This window comes from Mauremys reevesii, linkage group 9 (genome assembly GCF_016161935.1).
Source record: "Mauremys reevesii isolate NIE-2019 linkage group 9, ASM1616193v1, whole genome shotgun sequence".
NCBI classification, from domain to species: Eukaryota; Metazoa; Chordata; order Testudines; family Geoemydidae; genus Mauremys; species Mauremys reevesii.
In genome coordinates, this window is record NC_052631.1 from 39,304,972 (window position 1) to 39,323,009 (window position 18,038).

Genomic DNA, 18,038 nt, shown 5'->3' on the forward strand with positions numbered 1-18,038 from the left:
AAAAGCACTGGTAGCATTAATATCAGGTATCAGGAAGGAAGCCTCATCCAGAGTCAGTCATAGGCTACCACCAAAGAAATAAGGATGAAGTAGTTTTGTGAAAGTCGATTAAAAGTCTCAGCCTATTCCTGGTCTCTGAGTGGGAACAGTCACTGTCCTCTTCAAACCTGCTTATTGCAGAAAAAAGGGATATGATATTACCAGGGCCAGTCATGCATCAGAATCCAAACAGTCTGCACCTAGCTGCTTAGTTCTCGAACAGAGAGCCTCTTAAGCCAAAGAGCTTATTCAGGCCCTCCATTCAAACTACTTGTGCAGATGTTTCATTACTTTCTGACCATTAAAGTGATCTTTTGATAGCAATTGTGTCTATTTGCAGTGTGTCTGAGTTAAGAGCTCTTTTCTTGGAACCGCAATACTGCATGTCCCATAAGGCTACGGTGGTACTCAGAACCACTAAATGCTAAAGATTAACTCCACACTCAGCAGAGCACAGGGACCAGCTTCCATTTTTCTGCCCAGCTCTGCCTTCCAAAATTGTGGCATACTTTGGATGTCTGCAGTGCTCTTAAAGTACACATTCACCAAACAGCTCAGGCCAGAAGGACAAACTGTTTGTGCTTTATTGTCCCACGTCAAAGGGAAAGAAGGTTTCACAATTCTCCATTGCTAGGTGGCTGAGAGATTGTCTGCCTCAGAAGAACAGATCTCAGAAAATCTAACTCCATCTTTCGGTATCAGAGCTCACTCCCTCAGAGGTGTGGCATCTTCATGGGCAAAAAAATCTTATTCCTCATACAAGTAAACTTGTAAAGCAGCTACCCCGTCATCTGTCTGTACCACCTTCACATTCTACCAGCTGGACATTCAGTCATCGACTGATGCTGTCTTCAGTCCATCGGTGCCTACTAACTACATTATCCCCGTAACTATTAGGGATAAGTATCTCCTCAAGGACAGGTCACTGATTCAGAGAGATCTGGGTCACTTGGTAAATTGGGTGCAAGGAAACAATGTGTTTTTTAATATGATTAAATGAAAATGTATACATCAAGGAACGAAGAGTGTAGGGCATACTTATCGAATGGGGGACTGTCCTGGGAACAGTGACTGAAAAAGATGTAGGGGTCATTGTGGATAGTAAGTTGAACATGAACTCTTTATGTATCACTATGGCCAAAAGAGCTAATGTGATCTTGGGATGCATAAACAGGGGGGTCCTGCGTAGGAATAGAGAGGTTATTTTACCTCTGTATTTGGCACTGGTGCAACTGCTGCTGGAATACTGTGTCCACTTCTGGTGTCCACAGTTCTAGAAGGATGGTGATAAACTGGAGAGGGTTCAGAGAAGAGCCACAAGAATGATTAAAAGATTAGAAAACCTGCCTTTATAGTGATAGACTCAAGGAACTCAACTTATTTAATTTAACCAAAAGAAGGTTAAGTGTTGACTTGATTACAGTATATAAGTATCTATACAGAGAACAAATATGCAATAGGCTCTCCAGTCTAGCAAATAAAGGTATAACATTATCCAATGGCTGGAAATTACAGTCTGAATTTTCTAGCTTCAAAGAAGGTGTGACATTTTGACAGATAGGTAAGGAACACTTTATCAAGGGTTGTGGTGGATTCTTTATCACTGGCAATTTTGAAATAAAGATTGGATGTTTCTCATTAAAAAAATGCTCCATGAATTGTTTTGGGGAAGTTCTATGCCCCATGTGATATAGGAAATCAGACTGATGATCACAGTGGTCCCTTCTGGTCTTGGAATCTATGAATCTATCATCTAATTTATCTAGGGTTGCAGAAAGATGCCCTGGCATCCTCCTCCTAATGGGGAGTGAGCTGCCTGGAGGGTCTTGGCCATCCTGGTTGAAAAATGCTGTGAGAAGCACTTTGGGTAAACAGTACCATATTTAGACAAGAGGCATCTTGCTAGTTAGGTTTAGGCTCTAGAACGCATGTTATGAGTTTTTGTTTTACCTGTAATCATTTGTTTCTATTAATCCTATTTGTGTCTTCTTCAGTCTTTATTCTTTGTTAAATAAACTTATTTTCGTTTTCACTGTAATAATTTCTAGGTGAAGTGGTGATCCTGAGGCAACCCTCATAAGCTGGTGTGTACTATTCCTTTGAGAGTAGCAGATCTGAGTGTTCTGGGGGTGTCATGAGGATGCTCGTAGGACTCAGGATTGTAGTGTATTTATTGCTAACCTGCAAAGGGACAGCAGAGAGGCTGTGAGGGAAGTGCTTGTGCTGTCTGGGAGCTGACCTCTGGCAGGCATGATAAGTCTCCCTCATGCTATGGGCAAATAGCAGAGAGATGCCTTCCAACCATCACAGGTCCCTGGAAGGCTTTCAGTTTTAGAGAAAAATATAGTCTTGTAGTTATAACACTGGACTGGAACTTTGGAGATATGGGGTCAGTTCCTGCCTGTGCCACCGATCTCCTGCATGATCTTTGGCAAGTCATTTAATCTCTGCCTCAATTGCCCAATAGTAAAGGAACGCCTCTAACTATACGTGTGTGCAGTGCCTATCACAATGGAGCCTGATCTTGGTTGGGACCTTTAGGTGCTACAAATAATAAATGACAATAATAGTAGTAAAGCAACTGACCCTTTCAAATTCATGAACAAGCAATCCATAAATGTGTCAAATTCATTGACACAGACTGAAGGACTAGAATATCCAACAGACAGCCAAAGTAATCTGTAAAACTGAACCTCTTACAGTTATGGGATTGACCTGACATTTGTTGCATGTGAATGACTGTCCCTGTAAGGAAGTGTCCTTGAGCTGTCAGAGCGAATAAGTGGGTGCATACTCTTGTCATAGATAGACTTATTGTTTAAGCTTTGGCAGGAATTTTCTTTATACTGCGCTGTTCCCAAGAATCCTGTTTCTGGTCCAGTGCCAAGTAGATGCTTAGATATTGTACTGTAAACTAAATTTAAAATTTGTGTTCCACATAAAATGTTGCTCATCCTCCCACAATGAAAACCTGGACCTTCCCTGTATTCCTGTTTTCATTCATCTTGAAGCTGAATATCTTTGCCTAAGACATATCCTGTATTCCTGGAAATCTAAATTTGTTATTGAGTCAGACACAGTAAATTTGATTAAATGCTCTGCTTTGACTACAGAAAGAGTTTGCTTTCTCTCCTACTTATACTGATATTGCCTGGTTTAATCTTACAAAAATACATTATAAATGAAAACATCAAAAGCTTTTTCCAAGTCAGTGAGCCCAGGCATAAATGTATCATAAATGTATAAATTGCAACAGGTAGCAAGAAGGATGTGCTCATCCCAGATAGGCAAGTGTCTGTGGAGGCTGTTTCAGTCCAGACATAGCTGAGGAGCATTCTGCAGTTCCAGTGTATGTCTACTGCTGAGGGAGGACTGTAGGTTTTATCCAGCAGTGAATCCTTGAACACATCCATGTTCTGCCCCACCCATGGACTGCTGTGCAGGACTGACCTTCCCGTTCCTGTACACCTCCCAGGAATTCCTCCACACCCTCTTCTTTTCCAGCTCAGCCAGGTCCATTCATTCTATTGCAGTAGTAGGGCTGGAGTCCTTAAGGAAAAAGTTATGTATAATTTATTTTTCTTAAATAACATCATGCATACACATGCTTTTTTGGTAGCTCATTATCCCTTATTATAGCGTATGGAGCAGTCAACTCCATTGGACATAATTACAAACTATTACAGGTTTTAGTAAGTGCTCATGGTCCATCTGATATTTCTCAGAGATCTCCACTAGATTTCCTCTGTTACATTGCAATAGTTGAGAACTGCTGAGATACCCAAGATTGCAAATCTCAGTTTTAAGCAGGACGGGCTGGTGCCATGTCTGTAGTCTTTAAATGTATATTTAAAGTAAATATATGTATATTTCTATTTTTTTTCAGTCTTATCTGTTTACAAACTTTTGGGACTTGATTATTTCTTGTGGCTATAATGGGTTTGACCATATGCTGGACATTGTCCAAGTTGATGCATTCTTCCACCTCCAGAACATTCTTTCATTGCTCATTTATTTTAACTTTTAATACTTTCACCCTGTTTTCCTCAACAGACTTGTTTTTTATTTGTCTGTATTCATATCAGTTTTTCTTTCTAAACTCTGCAGTTGTTGATTAAGTTCAGCAGTTTGGCAAATTGTCACTCACTTTTCCAGATTTAGACCTGGCTTTTCTAATTGTCTTTTTCTTACACTGACATCTTTTATATCCATCACAATCTAATCTCTTGTCATTGACTCAGATTCCAGAAATTGCATGTCTGACTTCTTATCTTTAGATCTGAACATTTTTTTACAGAACTCTCTTCCTCCATTTGATTTCTTGAATGAAACAGAAATCTTTCAACTGTTTCATTTCTTTTCATAGAATGTCAAGGTTGGAAGGGACCTCAGGAGGTCATCTAGTCTAACCCCCTGCTCCTAGCAGGACCAATCCCCAGATCCCTAAATGGCCCCCTCAAGGATTGAATTTACATCCCTGGGTTTAGCAGGCCAATGCTCAAACCACTGAGCGATCCCTCCCCCCTGTTCCTCATATTTTTAAAGACAAACTCATAGCTCTTTCTCTAACGTTAAACTCGAATTATTTTATGAAATTGTTTGAGTACCCACAATATTAAAAAAGGTGGCAACCTTTTGTTCGTCTTCCTTATGAGTAGATCCTGATGCCCTCAAAAATAAATCAGTTCTTGTTGAAACCTTTTCCAATTTTCTGCAGCATTTCTCAATATTTTGAGAAATGTGGGGACTCCTAATTGATCCATCTTATTTCATTCAAACTTGTTTTTCACTTCTGAGGAACTGTTTCGTCAGAGTTTTTTGTTTTGTTTTAACTTGCTCCAGTTCTTTTAATCACTTCCTTCAGTCGTGATACCAGATGTTGTTTTACATTCAAATAATCCACTTGTTTAGTAATAATTTATTGCTAGTAACTTAACAGTCTTTATGAGATACATAGTTAACATATAGACAGCATCTTAACTCACATCAATCCACCAGTCTAACTTCAAACCAGCTTCCTTCTCCACTGTCAGCACCCTCACCATGAAGAGTCTATTCATTCTCTCAAAGCCATAGTAACACCACACATGGTATGTTCAAGAACTGAAGATGAGAAGTGGTGATCTGTACTGCTGTATTTCTGTGTAGTTGACATGCTCACTGAACTTTCTCTTGAAGTGCAATTCATGCCTCAGCAGGGTGAATGCTAGTAGAGAGTCCTTTAATGTGAAAGTCTGAAAGCCTTTTTCTGGTTCATAAAACAAGAAACAGAATTTCCTGAGAAATGACTGGTGTATCCTCTTGTGGGAACCGTCATTGTTGAGTTGAGGGAAGAACTGCTAAAGAAGAATTTGTACTCCTTTTAATGTTTAGATAAAGAGGAGATGATTTTCATACTTAAATGAAGTAGTATAAGAAATAATCTGATTCCACAGGTATTTTAAATAAACTTTTCCCACCTAAAGTATTACTACGAGTCCATACACAGCAGACTTGATCTTTTCAGATAATTTTTAACAAGTGATTTTTATAGTTTAATTGTCTAAAATGTATTTAATTTATTCTTTTGAACCTTTTACAAGGTTTTCCAACCTTTAGAAAAAATTTACGTGCATGTTGAATGTACATTTTAAATATTTTTCCTGGATAATATTGCAAACCCAGAGTTGAAAATTAAATACAATTGTTTGGGATTGCAGTTTGAAGGTGTATGATAAAAGCAGTTGGCTTTGTGGAAGATTTATGGGAAAATGTACAAAAGATTCTACAGCAAGTATAGTATTTGACTGAAGTAACTCATAGTAATGAGTTCAAAGAGCTTTGTCATGGAATTCTAGTGTCTGTATTCTCTTGGGAGGGCAGAAGGAATTTGTGAAAGAAAAGTAAGTCCCACAGAGAACTGGAAAGGAATTTGAAAGGTTTATAGTGGCCTCATGATGAAGTAGTAATTCATCAGCCCAGTCTTCAACAAAGAGAGCAAAGATGTTCCTTAAGGATGTTTGTGAAAAATCTCCTGGCCCTAGTAATGTATGAGAGGCATAGATGCATGCAGAAGAATTAAAGTACAATGAATTAGAAATATAAAAACTGTGCTTATAAGTTAGTCAATACTTTGTTCTTGGGGGCTTAAATAAATTTTCACTATTGCTGCTGTACTTCGGAATCTAAGTAGGTTTTTCCCTTCCCCACTGTTGTCTTGTGCTATGGCAAATCTACTTGCGCTCTCTCTCTCTTCCCTCCACAATCAAATTCAGGCCGATATATTATACTCGTAAGCAACTGTTCAGATGTAGAAAAGCATGGAATGGATGTTGAGTATGGAGTAGGAAAAGGCCAATAATTCCTGAAAATCGGAGACCACTTGTGAAAATTTAGGCCTAAATTTTCATGCAACTCACTATAGTCTTTGAACTGATGTAAGAAAACTTAAAAGATTAGATTCACCATTCATCTAGCCTTTGTTTTTAACCTGTAACACAGTAAAAATCTTCATTTTAGTGTCAGCGAAAGAATAAAAGGGAGACTCTAATTATAAAGCTGGCTTTTCAACTGTGAAAGTCCAAAATTAATGAAAAGCACACTTTAAATTATGCGTTTTTTCAGCATCTTCCCCATAAAAGCCATTGATCAGAATCCTTCAGTCCTTTCTCAGGATTTTTGATCAATGGGAGTTTTTGTCTGAAAAAAGAACTGCGGGATTGGACTTCATGTTTTTACATGTTTACAGCTCAGCTGAAAAGCACATATTATACTATAATTCAGAGGTTTTTCAAACCTTTGTGTGAAAGTTTCTACAAAATGATCTTACTTATTTTACCCGCATACCTAAGAACAGCGAATAATCAAACTGTGTGGTTTCCATGATTCTGCTGTAGTGAAAAAATGGCTGCTGTAATATATATAGATCATGAAGGTTTTGCAGCCATACAATATTAGTTTGGACTGTCAACTTCCTGGTAGATTTACATGGCCGAGTTAATTTAAAAGGGCCTACTACAAATACATAGTAACTGTTTTCTGTAATTATTTTTTAAAAACTGGGTTATGTCCAAGACGTTTAAAACATAAAGATTTCATTAGTTAATAGTCCATGAGAGCATTCTGTATAATGTACATTTATCTAGACATTTCCTACCTAATACTGCTAGAGTTCTTTCTCCCATTTCCCAAATATCAGTTGGTTAAATATTTATCAGTGGAATTCACTTCTCATTTAGTAAGAAGAGTAGAAGTCTGTACATTAATAGTGGAACAGAAGCTCCATGAGAATCTGAAAACTGTAACTAAACCACTCACTGAACATCTCTGTAGTTAAACTACAACATTTGCTTTTCACTATAATCATGTAGGAAAAAATTTCAAAGGTAAAGAGAAACTAGCTTATTCTCAGAAAAGTATGAGATCTGAGGGTTTTTTATCCTCTAGTCTCACCATAGCTGTTGTCCAGCTATACTGGAAGAAGGGCAGGAGACACTGAATATGGTTAAATTAGGCTGTAATTTCATTATTAGTTGTCCGGGAGTACCCGGCAATTAACAGTATACAATGCAGGCAACTCCTTGATCATTTCAATATCTACCAGGAGCTTCTATCAGCTTCCCGGCCTTTTTTTCCATCCTGGTCCACAGCCAACCTGCTGCTGGGACCTTACCATCCCCCTCCCACCTTGAGGGGTAAGGTAAAGGGGGGGGCTCCCTGTCATGCGAGTCATAGAAGCCCTGAACCTCCCTTTTTTTTGCTTCTTTAATGAACATGTCCGTTAAATCCTTTATCAAGCCGTTTATCTGATCACTGTATTAAGCAGATGAGTAAACTGCTCGTACTTGGAATGACAGGAATTTGACCTTGCCAGCAATAAGACGACATCGGTTAATAATTCTTTTGGTCTTTAGTTTCTTCCATTATTGCTTAGCCACCAACCACACATGTGACAGGCCCACCTTTGTGGCAACAACTGTTTTCCTGCCTATCCAGTAGATTAAAAGCCAGGGCTAGCATTAGGGGGTAGCAAGCAGGGGTATAGCCTGAAGCCCAATATAACAGGCAGCCCTGCAAAGCTAAGTTGCTCAGGCTTCAGCTTCAACCCTGGGCAGTGGGGTTTGGGCTTGGGCTTGGGCTTCAGCCCTGGCTTTAGCTTTCTGCTCTGAGCCCCAACAAGTCGAATACTGGCCCTGCTCTCTTGGTTATTTTGTCAGACCTGAAACCTGATTGAGAACCACTGGTCTATGGGGTACTTTCTTCAATTCCAAAAGGATGGCTAGGAAATCTAAAATACAGGACTATTGTCTGTGCTTTCTTTCTCGTTGTTCTCTTGCCTACTACAACTCTCAGAGCATAGGCTTGTCTCTTCCCCGTTCCCCACCCTCCCGGTCAAGGAAGCACAATGAAGGGTTTCTATCGTGCCACATTAATTTTTAGCAAAATGCTCCCTCAACCTTGGGTTATATGAGTAATGTAGGAAAAGTAAAGCATGAGAGGCCAGAATTGGCAGGGCAGCTCCTGAAGAGTGCTAGTAATTTTAATCTGTAATTCAAATGTTTCCTTTAATAAGGAAAGTGCTGATAGAGAAACGAGTTTCCTTATATAAAATATGTTCTGGTGATGGCTAAAAGTATAATCCTTGCGTAATCTGAGATATAGCCAAGTCATGACACCCTACAATTTTGTTTTAACCAATTCACTATATTCAAGCTATATATATTGCGTCTCAGCTAGTAACCTGGCTTGTTGACACCTATGAAGAGTGTTCCTAGCAATAATTGAACCCTAATGAAATGATTTTTTATTCATTTTAGGTGAAGCTATAGCAAGATTAGAAAACAGGGATGTTAAAATTGTTTTTCTAGTGACGTAAATGAAGAGCGCAAGAACAATTGAGAATGGTCATAACTCTCAGCTATTATACCATGTTAGCAGCTCAACACTAGATCTGAAGCATTATACACAGAGGCGGCTCCAGGCACCAGCGCTCCAAGCGCGTGCCTGGGGTGGCAAGCCGCGGGGGGCGCTCTGCCGGTCGCTGCTAGGGCGGCAGGTAGAGTGCCTTCGGCGGCTTGCCTGCGGAGGGTCCGCTGGTCCCGCAGCTTCGGCAGACTTCCCGCAGGCACACCAGCGGACCCTCCGTGCTTGGGGCAGCAAAATGTCTAGAGCCGCCCCTGATTATACATTAGGTAGTATATTACGTCCATTATTTATTTATTTATTTATTTATTGTCATGCTTGGGGGCTGGATCCTCATCTGGTGTAGCTCAGGCCTTGATCACATTTCTTTAGTGGAACCACAGATGTTAGAACTAGAAACGTTCACTTGAGTCATCCAGTCTGTCCCTCTGGATATACTGTCCATACAATGCAGCTTTTCACTGGGGATGTTGAAGATCTGCCAACTTTCTCACCACATGTCAAAGGTGAGCCTCACCCCTGAGCGCAGCAAGTTTCAGTGCTGTAAAGTGGCAGTGTAGACAGAGCACCAGTGCTGGTGCCGTGACTACACAGCTGCTTTAACATTGCTAGTGAAGACATACCCTTATCTTTTCTGTGCCTCAGTTCAATCATAGATCAAATGTGTGTCATTTTTAAGATTAAATTTGAGTTATTTTTCAGATTAAAATGTTTTAACTTTGTTATTTTTCAAACCCAAATGTGGAAACATGGTTGCATTTCTTTTATGGGCATTTCACATAGAACTGCCTATTTAAGCACTATTTATATATTGCCCAGGTGTATCAGTTTTTCCTGCTTCATTATCTCAGTCATCTAAGTTAATTTATTTGTGAAAAGGAATGAGATTAAGCCAGTATGCCCTTTGTGTATTCCTCACAATAACTCTTGATTTCTAGGTGGGCATTTTATGTGAGATTACAGAGGTTGAAACTCTCATTCTGTGTAATTCAGTCCCTTTTAGTATCATGAACATTTCTGATAAAAATTAAGATGTGCAGCACAATTAATTTAATATAAATGTCAATATTTCATACTAGGTTTTTTCCTTTGAGGTCTGACTCATTTTAATAAAACATAGCACTGATGAAATCAAAAGACAGACTAAACAGTTTTCTCCCCTTTTTTTTTAGTTAGACCAAAGACCAGGACTGATGTTGAAAAGAAACTTAGCGGTTTGAGAAGTAACTTAGGATGACATAATTACTCACTATTTGCTATACCTTCATTAGCTGATGTTTTATTAGATTGAAATGAGAGTGGTGTAAGGTTAGATGGAATGTTGAAACCTTTAATATTCCATGGCATGAGAGAACTAACTTCAGTCTGGTTTTAACTCTAAGCAATACTGACAGTTGCCCAAAGTAAGAAATTATGTGTCAGTTGCTCTGGGAGCATGTGTGTGTGTGCGCATGCGCGCATACATACGTACGCACGCACACACACACACACACACACACACATATATATATATATATGAAGATAAAATCAGTAGCTGTTTTTTTCTTCCTCACAAAGATTCATTGATTTTTTTGGAGAAGACTAATTTCTGATGGACCCCGTTTATTTTTATATCTATATCTATATTCATTTACATCCACAGTAATTCACATTATACTGAGTGTTAGCAGCTACAAATCAATAACTTAAGCAACCTAACAAACATTTTAAATTTTACAGTATTCTACCCAGCTAGTCTATTTCTTTTTATGGCAACTGCAAGACACAAACACTTAGACATTATCAATTTGAAATCTAGTCAGTTTTGAAACTTTATAATTAAAGGTTGCTTCAGCTACTATACCTGACCCTGTATCCCCTGCTAGTTTTGTGGTTTTGCAGTTAGATTTTCATGTGTGTATTAAGATTATTTTTATCTTCCATATTCCTGTATAAGACCCACCCAAATGAGGAAAAGAGGGAAATTGACTATATACAAATTTCAATTAAATCCACAAGGTAAAGATACTTTAAAAAAAGAGAGAATTATATAAAATTTCACTTTCAAATATAGTAATCTCATGGCATCCTTATAATAAGAATAGGATAACATTTTGAAATATAGGGCTTTTTTTTTTAGGTCAACTGTTTATTTAAAAATAGATTTTTATTAAAAACAAACAAGGAAAATTGGAAAGAAACATTGATAATCAGTCACCACTTTATAATCTGCACAAAAATGTTAAGGATTTGATTTTTTGCATCTTGGATAATAATTCTGTTTACATTGGAATGTAATACTTTAGTCTTCTATTTATAGAGACTGTCACTGCAATTTCAATTGGAGTAAATAACAAAGGATACCAAATATAGCTTTATGCCTAATTATAGATTATATGTTGTTTTTAAAATTTAAAACAGCTTTATTTGCTTGGTTATGAAAATCAGTTACAGAAATTAGAGATGGACTAAATGACACTTCCTTTTACGTGCCAAAGCAGCATTGTTCCCTGCAGTATAATTTCTAGTACTTGTTTCACTTTTTAGCGGTCCAAGCAATTGGGCTTCCACCACTTCATTTGGGAAGCTATTCCATAGTCCATTTCCTCATACTCGACCTAAACTTTCCTTTCTAAACATTCCTAAACTTATAACTGCTTCTGCTAAACAGTTACTCTCCATCCCTGGTGTTAAAACCATTTATGCTTTCTATCAAGTTATCCTATCTTACCTCCTCCTTTATCATCATTTTGCCAAGCTCTACATTCAATTCTTTTAATCTTTTCTCCTAAATCAAATCCCTCAACCTCTTAATCATTTTTATTGCTTGTCTCTGACTTCCTTCCAGTTTATCAACAAGTTAAATATGCAAGAACTTTTAAAACACTCTCCTGTTTCAGAATATTAAATTAGATGGTGGTGCATTTTTCATGGGAGAATTTTTTCTGCTATTCGGGCTCCACTCTGGGCTTTTTTGCTTTAATGAAAGTAGGTTCTTTCACTTTGTGTATAGCTTCTGTTTGAAGCTTATGGAAATCAAGAAAACGCATTGACCCAGGATCAAAAAAGTGACATAGGCATATAATTCTCACAGGCTGATGGTATTCTTACTCAGTTTGCTCTGGAAGGGAAAGGAAGGGGTTCTCACTTTTAAAAACTAAAGATCAAGTTTTCACCAGTCAGTAAAGTATTTAATTACACTCATTACAAAAATAAAAGATGATGCTGTAATCTTTTTTCACCCATTCTTTTTGTACATCCCTCCCTGCGTGTCTGATGCTGTTTTCTTGTCCGCTATCAGTAATATCAAGGAATTAAATATTCTCTAGTTCAGTTTGATTTTTCTTTTCTGTTAACTTCGGAATTGATTTGTTTAAAAATAGGCTTGTTTACTCCCCTCCCACTCTGCCTTTCTTTTATTTATTTTTTTTACTCATTCACCCACCAAAAATTGTATCTTTATGGATTTATAGTTTGATGGCAAAAGTTACCCGGATTTTAAACACATTATCTATTGTCAGTCTATTCCCTTCAAAATAGCAATATTTCTGTTGAGCCAGCAAAATACTATGTTGCCTTTATGCCAGTTTTGCTACAGTAGTAAGCAAGCACTATTCCTATGCATGTTTGGACACTGAGATGATAAACCTTGTCTGATAGGTTGAAATTAGAAATGGATCCAGGCTGCAAAATTTGAATGCAAATATAAATTTTGAACTTCCTAAAGCTTAAGAATGCTTGGACTCTTGTTCAGCTCCTTATGAAGAGTGGGACCAGATTCAGGTATGAATTCTGACCAGGCTTAGTTCATTGATGTTTGCACCCATCTCTGTCTTAAGTTCATTAAAATGATATTCCCATTCACTTTACTGCCAGTCAGAGTATAGCACATGTTCCCACCCTGAAGTGTCAAATTGAAAAGGCCAGCATAATAAATGTTACTTACAAGCTTCTAAGAGAGTACAGCAAACAGTTAAAATAAATTAAATGTCCATTTAAACGAAATATGCGTGTTATTACTGACAGAAGAATATTCAAACATGATTTCCCACATTCTAGTTTTTGTGTAACTCTGTTAAAGGAAGGGATGAAGTGGTGTTTAGCATCAGGGACTGGCCTTCAGAACTCTTATGTTCAATTCCTAGTTTGCTACTTAACCACTACATGCCATCTGTAAATGGAAAAGTCTAAGGCCAGGTCTACAGTACAGACGTTTATCGGTATAACTAAGTCTCTTGGGGGCATGAAAAATCCACATCCCTGAGGGTATGGCTACACTTACAAATCTGCAGCGCTGGTAGTTGCAGCGCTGGTCGTCCAGCTGTGCAGGGCCAGCGCTGGTGTGTGGCCACACTCACAGCTACCAGCGCTGGTGTGTGGCCACATTTGCAGCATTTGCAGCGCTGTTGGGAGTGATGCATTATGGGCAGCTATCCCAGCGTTCAAGTGGCAGCAACATGCTTTTCAAAAGAGGGGGGTGGGGTGGGGCGTAGTGTGACAGGGAGCGGGCGAGAGAGAGAGAGTGGATTTTTGGAGCCAACACTGTGTGTTACCTTCCTGCCTTGAAAAATCAGAACATGTTCCCGATCCCTTACCCTTAACTCTTAACTGCAAACAGCCTGCAGCCAACGGACTCCCTCTCTCCCCTCTGCCCCGTTTCTGTCAAGCAAACACTCACTCCCTGCCTGCCTCATTATCTCATTTGATTGTTCACAGATTGATCACAGCAAACAGGAGCTGTGTTTGTAGATAAGCAGCTCCGGGATCAACGGAGCTACGGAGCTCCGAGTTCACAACAAAACAAAGAGAGGCTGCATAACAAAACAAAGAGAGTAATTTATAAAAGCATTCTGGGATATCTGCTAATACCCTGGAGGCCAATAACAGCGCTGGTGTGTGGCCACACTTGATGACCAGCGCTGCAATCTTTATTCCCCATGCTGAGCCAGGTGTACGGCCAGCGCTGCAGCCAGGGAGTTGCAGCGCTGGATGTGCCCTGCAGGTGTGGACACTTACTAATTGCAGCGCTGGAAAGCCTCCACCAGCGCTGCAACTCGCAAGTGTAGCCATACCCTGAGTGATGTAGTTATACTGACCTAACCCCCAGTGTAGACAGTGCTATATTGATGGGAGAGCTTCTCTTGTTAACATAGTTACCACCTCTTGCAGAAGTAGATTTATTACGCCGTTGGTGCCTCTGTAGCACTGTGCGTGAAGACAAGCCCTAAGTTATGAAATGACTGATATCTAGCTTCACTCTTCCTGTCATAAGTTTAGCAAATAGGAGAACATTCTCCATGTCCAAAATGAATGTGACAGGCATTTGCACTGTTAAGTTAGCTCAAAAATTCCATTGATTTTTGTGCTTTTGTACAAGTGAAGTAATGGTAACAGTGTGAGTGTAGCATTTGGTGTTGGTAAGTAAGTAACCCTGTCTCTGGATATCCCTAGTCCATTTTGGCATAAGTTCCCCTGGCCTTCTCTTTGACATACCTACTTTCTTCTATTCACAAAAGCACTTAAGATGCTTTTTTTATTATCTGCCTGAACTCTTCTTTTCTTAGTTCTATATATTACATTATCAGCTTTTGGAGGGGAAGAGTCCATACGTTTGCTCAGTGTTCGTACAGCACCTAGCAAATTGGGTCCTGATCCATGACTGGGGCTCATAGGTGCTATGGGGTACAAATAAGATCTGTCTAAATCTGATTGAGGTAAGAATCAGATGAAGTGATTTTGTCCAGCTTTACAGACAAGATTATACATTTTCAGGTAAAGTGCCCAAACAATTTAAAATGCTAGAGGCTACAGGAAGACTATAGATAAAATAATGTAGAGATATCAAGTGTGAATGAGTTTAGTCACCTTAGTCTTTAATTAAATTCTGTCATTGTAATAAACCACAACTTCTGTCATGACAGGGACAGTGTTTGTGTAGGGTCCATTCCCTTGATATCAGATTGAGACAGAGCGGTGGGGAGTGATTAGCAAAATGCCTATGCCCACTGTATTCGTGGCTTTAGGAAGTATTATGTGCTCCTCATTTTTGTGAAGAGCAAATTTAGATACTAAAGGGAGCAAGAATGATTTAAGGTAGAACTGCACAAAACGGCTTTAAAGACTTTAGAGCTGCATTTTGAGCCTGGGGTGAATATTGCAAGGATCCAAAGAGCCTTCTCCCTCCATATGTCCCCATCACCCCCACAGGGGCCTGCCACAGTTGCCGTCCTAGTCAGGAGAACACAAGAGCTATTGATCAGGTAGGGCCATGCCTCTACCTTGTACCAGCCTCCTGGCTGGCAGAGGAGGGAGCACATTCCCAAGGGCTGACTCCTGCATGCCAGGAAGCACCAGGGCTCCTGTGCCTCGCTAGGACAATGTGCTTCTACACTGCACCTGTGACAGGTCAGTGATAAACCACCATAATCTAGCCTTTAAGTAGCTATATGACTATTGTATTAGTAATACATAATCCACAGGAATTGCCTTGGAGTGTAAGCACCCTACAGCCTGTAGCTTTTCCATCACAAATTAGACATTACAGTTCACTTATCCAGCACAACTATAACACATCCTTGCAAAAAAGCTTGTCATAATGTGTTTTTCATCTTTTACCTCTCCATTTTTTCTTTCTTCTGTAAAATTCAGTGTTCCCCTTTTACTGAAAAAAATTAGGGGTGTACAAGATTATAACTAATGCCCAGTTCTGTTCTAAGCCACCAGTTTGATTCTGTAGAAGGAATCTAACAAGCATGTGCTTTGACTGCACTGAATGTTCCTTTTAACTGCTGCAACTGGATTCCTTCTAGATCTCATCCCACTTTCTTTTTTTTAAAATGAACAATTTTCATTTAATTTTGGAGAAACTATAAATGCCTATCCTTTAAAGATTTTCTCACCTTGTAAAAACAGCTTTCATGGAAATTACTCAAGCATAAAGGTCACTTTCTTCAATGACTTGCTTTTACTTCACTCAGTAATAGAAATAGTGCAATATGAGAAACTAAAGGTCTTCAGATGTTATACTTTAAAATATGGGTTTTTGAAAGAATATTTTTGAAGCAGGGAAAGCAGATAATGGTAAATTATTGAACTTTGCCAAAGAGAATAGATATACCTGTGAGTACTTTGTTCTTGTATCTATTATCCCGTATTGCTGCATCACAGTATGACTTTTCAAAATCCTACTGAAGGGAAGTGGGCAAGATTTTTAATTTTACAGTGTAATTTTGTGCAGTAAAAATATTGTTTTAGCAAAAATGTAAATTCCGGAATGTAAAGACCAATAATGCTCTTTATGTAGTGCCTTTTTTCCAAGGACCTCAGTGCTCTTCAACCATTAGTGAAATAAGCTCCACAACACCCCTGTGAGGAAGTAGAGAAGTATTATTTCCATTCTGCTGATGGGGAGATTGAGACACCAAGAGCTGACTTTCCAATATCAAACTGATTAACCACCAACCTGTCACAGTTTTGGGGTTGCCAGCTTCCCGATGGCAATAACAACCTATATTTGGACTGGTATGGCCTTTCGTCTCTGTGTCCTGATACTGAAGGACCAGGGCAAGCTACTCATACAGAGGTGTGAAACTGGCCTTCCTCATGTGTACCTTCTGGATCCACTACCGATCCTCCCAGGTCCATATGATGATGTAGTCCCACTGCTCTGTGTTTGTGGTCCTGCCCCAGAAAAACCAGGCAGCACAGGGGGAGTTCTACAGCTGTTAGAGCCTGCATCGGGTGTCTTCACTGCTCTGGGAGAACAGGCCCTCAGTGATCTCTTCACCAAAACCCACTGGTGATTTCTGAGGTGACAATCCACTGCCAAAATACCCTATGCTGTGGCTCATACCATTCATGTGTGTCTTGTTGCTGAAATGAATTGCGTTAATGCCAATAGACGCAACATAGACGCATCATGGAATAGATTGTCGTCCTGGAGTTGGATCCATGGCTGGCACAAGTTGGAATGGAGGTCATGCACAGATGTCTAGAGCTGAGTTGGTGGGCTGAGAACACTTCTGCCCAGGCGGGGCAGGAAGGGCAGCATGCTTTTCAATAGTACGCTGCGAACAATTTAGAGAGCAGTAAAGTTTAGAGCAGCATTGAGAACCAGGGGATGTGCCCGAAGAAGTCCTAGCTCCTCCCATGGTGAGTGCAGTATTGGTATGGAAGTGGCAACTTGAATTCAGCTCAACAATGGGCTTGCAGTATGGACATTCACCCCATGGGCTAGGTTAATTTGGATGTCCAGAGCCAGGTTAACTTTGCAGTGAAGATCTGCTCAGAGAGGTTAAGTGATTTGCTTAACATCATATAGGAAATATGTTGCAGAGTGAGGAATATTTCTGCCATGATTCTGGCATGCTTTGTATGCACCAGCCTCTTGCGTGAGAGCCCAGTGCCTTCAGATCCCAAGAAACAATGGTATCTAGACTCCAATTCTATAATGTTTTCTGTAACATTTGTAGCATCTGGCTAACCAGTCCTGACATATGTGGTTATCCCAGATACCCTGCAAGACAAGAAGATGTCTTTATTTCCAATGTAGATTTCTATAAATGTCCATTACAATCTAGGTGTGTGTTCTTATACTGATGACGCTTCACTCCCTACAGACCATAACAATAATCTCTCCATGCTATTTCAGTACATATATAATATGCATGGCTAGATATCTAAAAATTGGCAAAAGCATTAATAAAATAGGATTAATAAATTCTTATTGGAATTAAATGAATTTGGAGATGTAGTCCCAAATTTCCTATATTTTAAATGTTGATTTCCTACTTCCTGTCACCACCAACAGGAAATTGAAGATCCTATTGGATATATGAATCACACCTGAAGGTACTGAAAACCTGTAACTTGAGAGATGCTTCCAGATGAAAGAATCTATCAGTGGCTGATATTGCAGTTTGTTCACATCTTTTTCATCACATGTTGTTCTTTTGGTTCCTATCTTGTCATTTGACAAAAATGTGCTGCAATTGAGCCTGAATGCTACAATAAATTTAATACAGACTGTTGTGATCATACGTCACTCTTCAATCACTATATAGTCTTTCTGTAGATGCTTGAATTAATTTTACACTATTGTTTTTAACAAGGGCCTCCGC

General features: G+C 39.3%; 1 protein-coding gene across 12 annotated transcripts in view; it reads left to right on the forward strand.

The window, feature by feature from the left end:
* The window catches only part of SPSB4 (splA/ryanodine receptor domain and SOCS box containing 4), a 334,027-nt gene that overhangs the window by 285,776 nt on the left and 30,213 nt on the right, over positions 1-18,038 (forward strand). Inside the window, exon 3 of one of the 12 annotated variants that reach the window (XM_039489655.1) lies at positions 17,729-17,751. The exons of the other annotated variants lie outside the window; for them this stretch is intronic. Coding sequence (XP_039345589.1) covers positions 17,729-17,736 — 8 coding nt within the window. The 3' untranslated portion in view covers positions 17,737-17,751. Of the gene's footprint in view, positions 1-17,728; positions 17,752-18,038 lie in introns of those variants that run through there. 12 annotated transcript variants of the gene reach the window in all.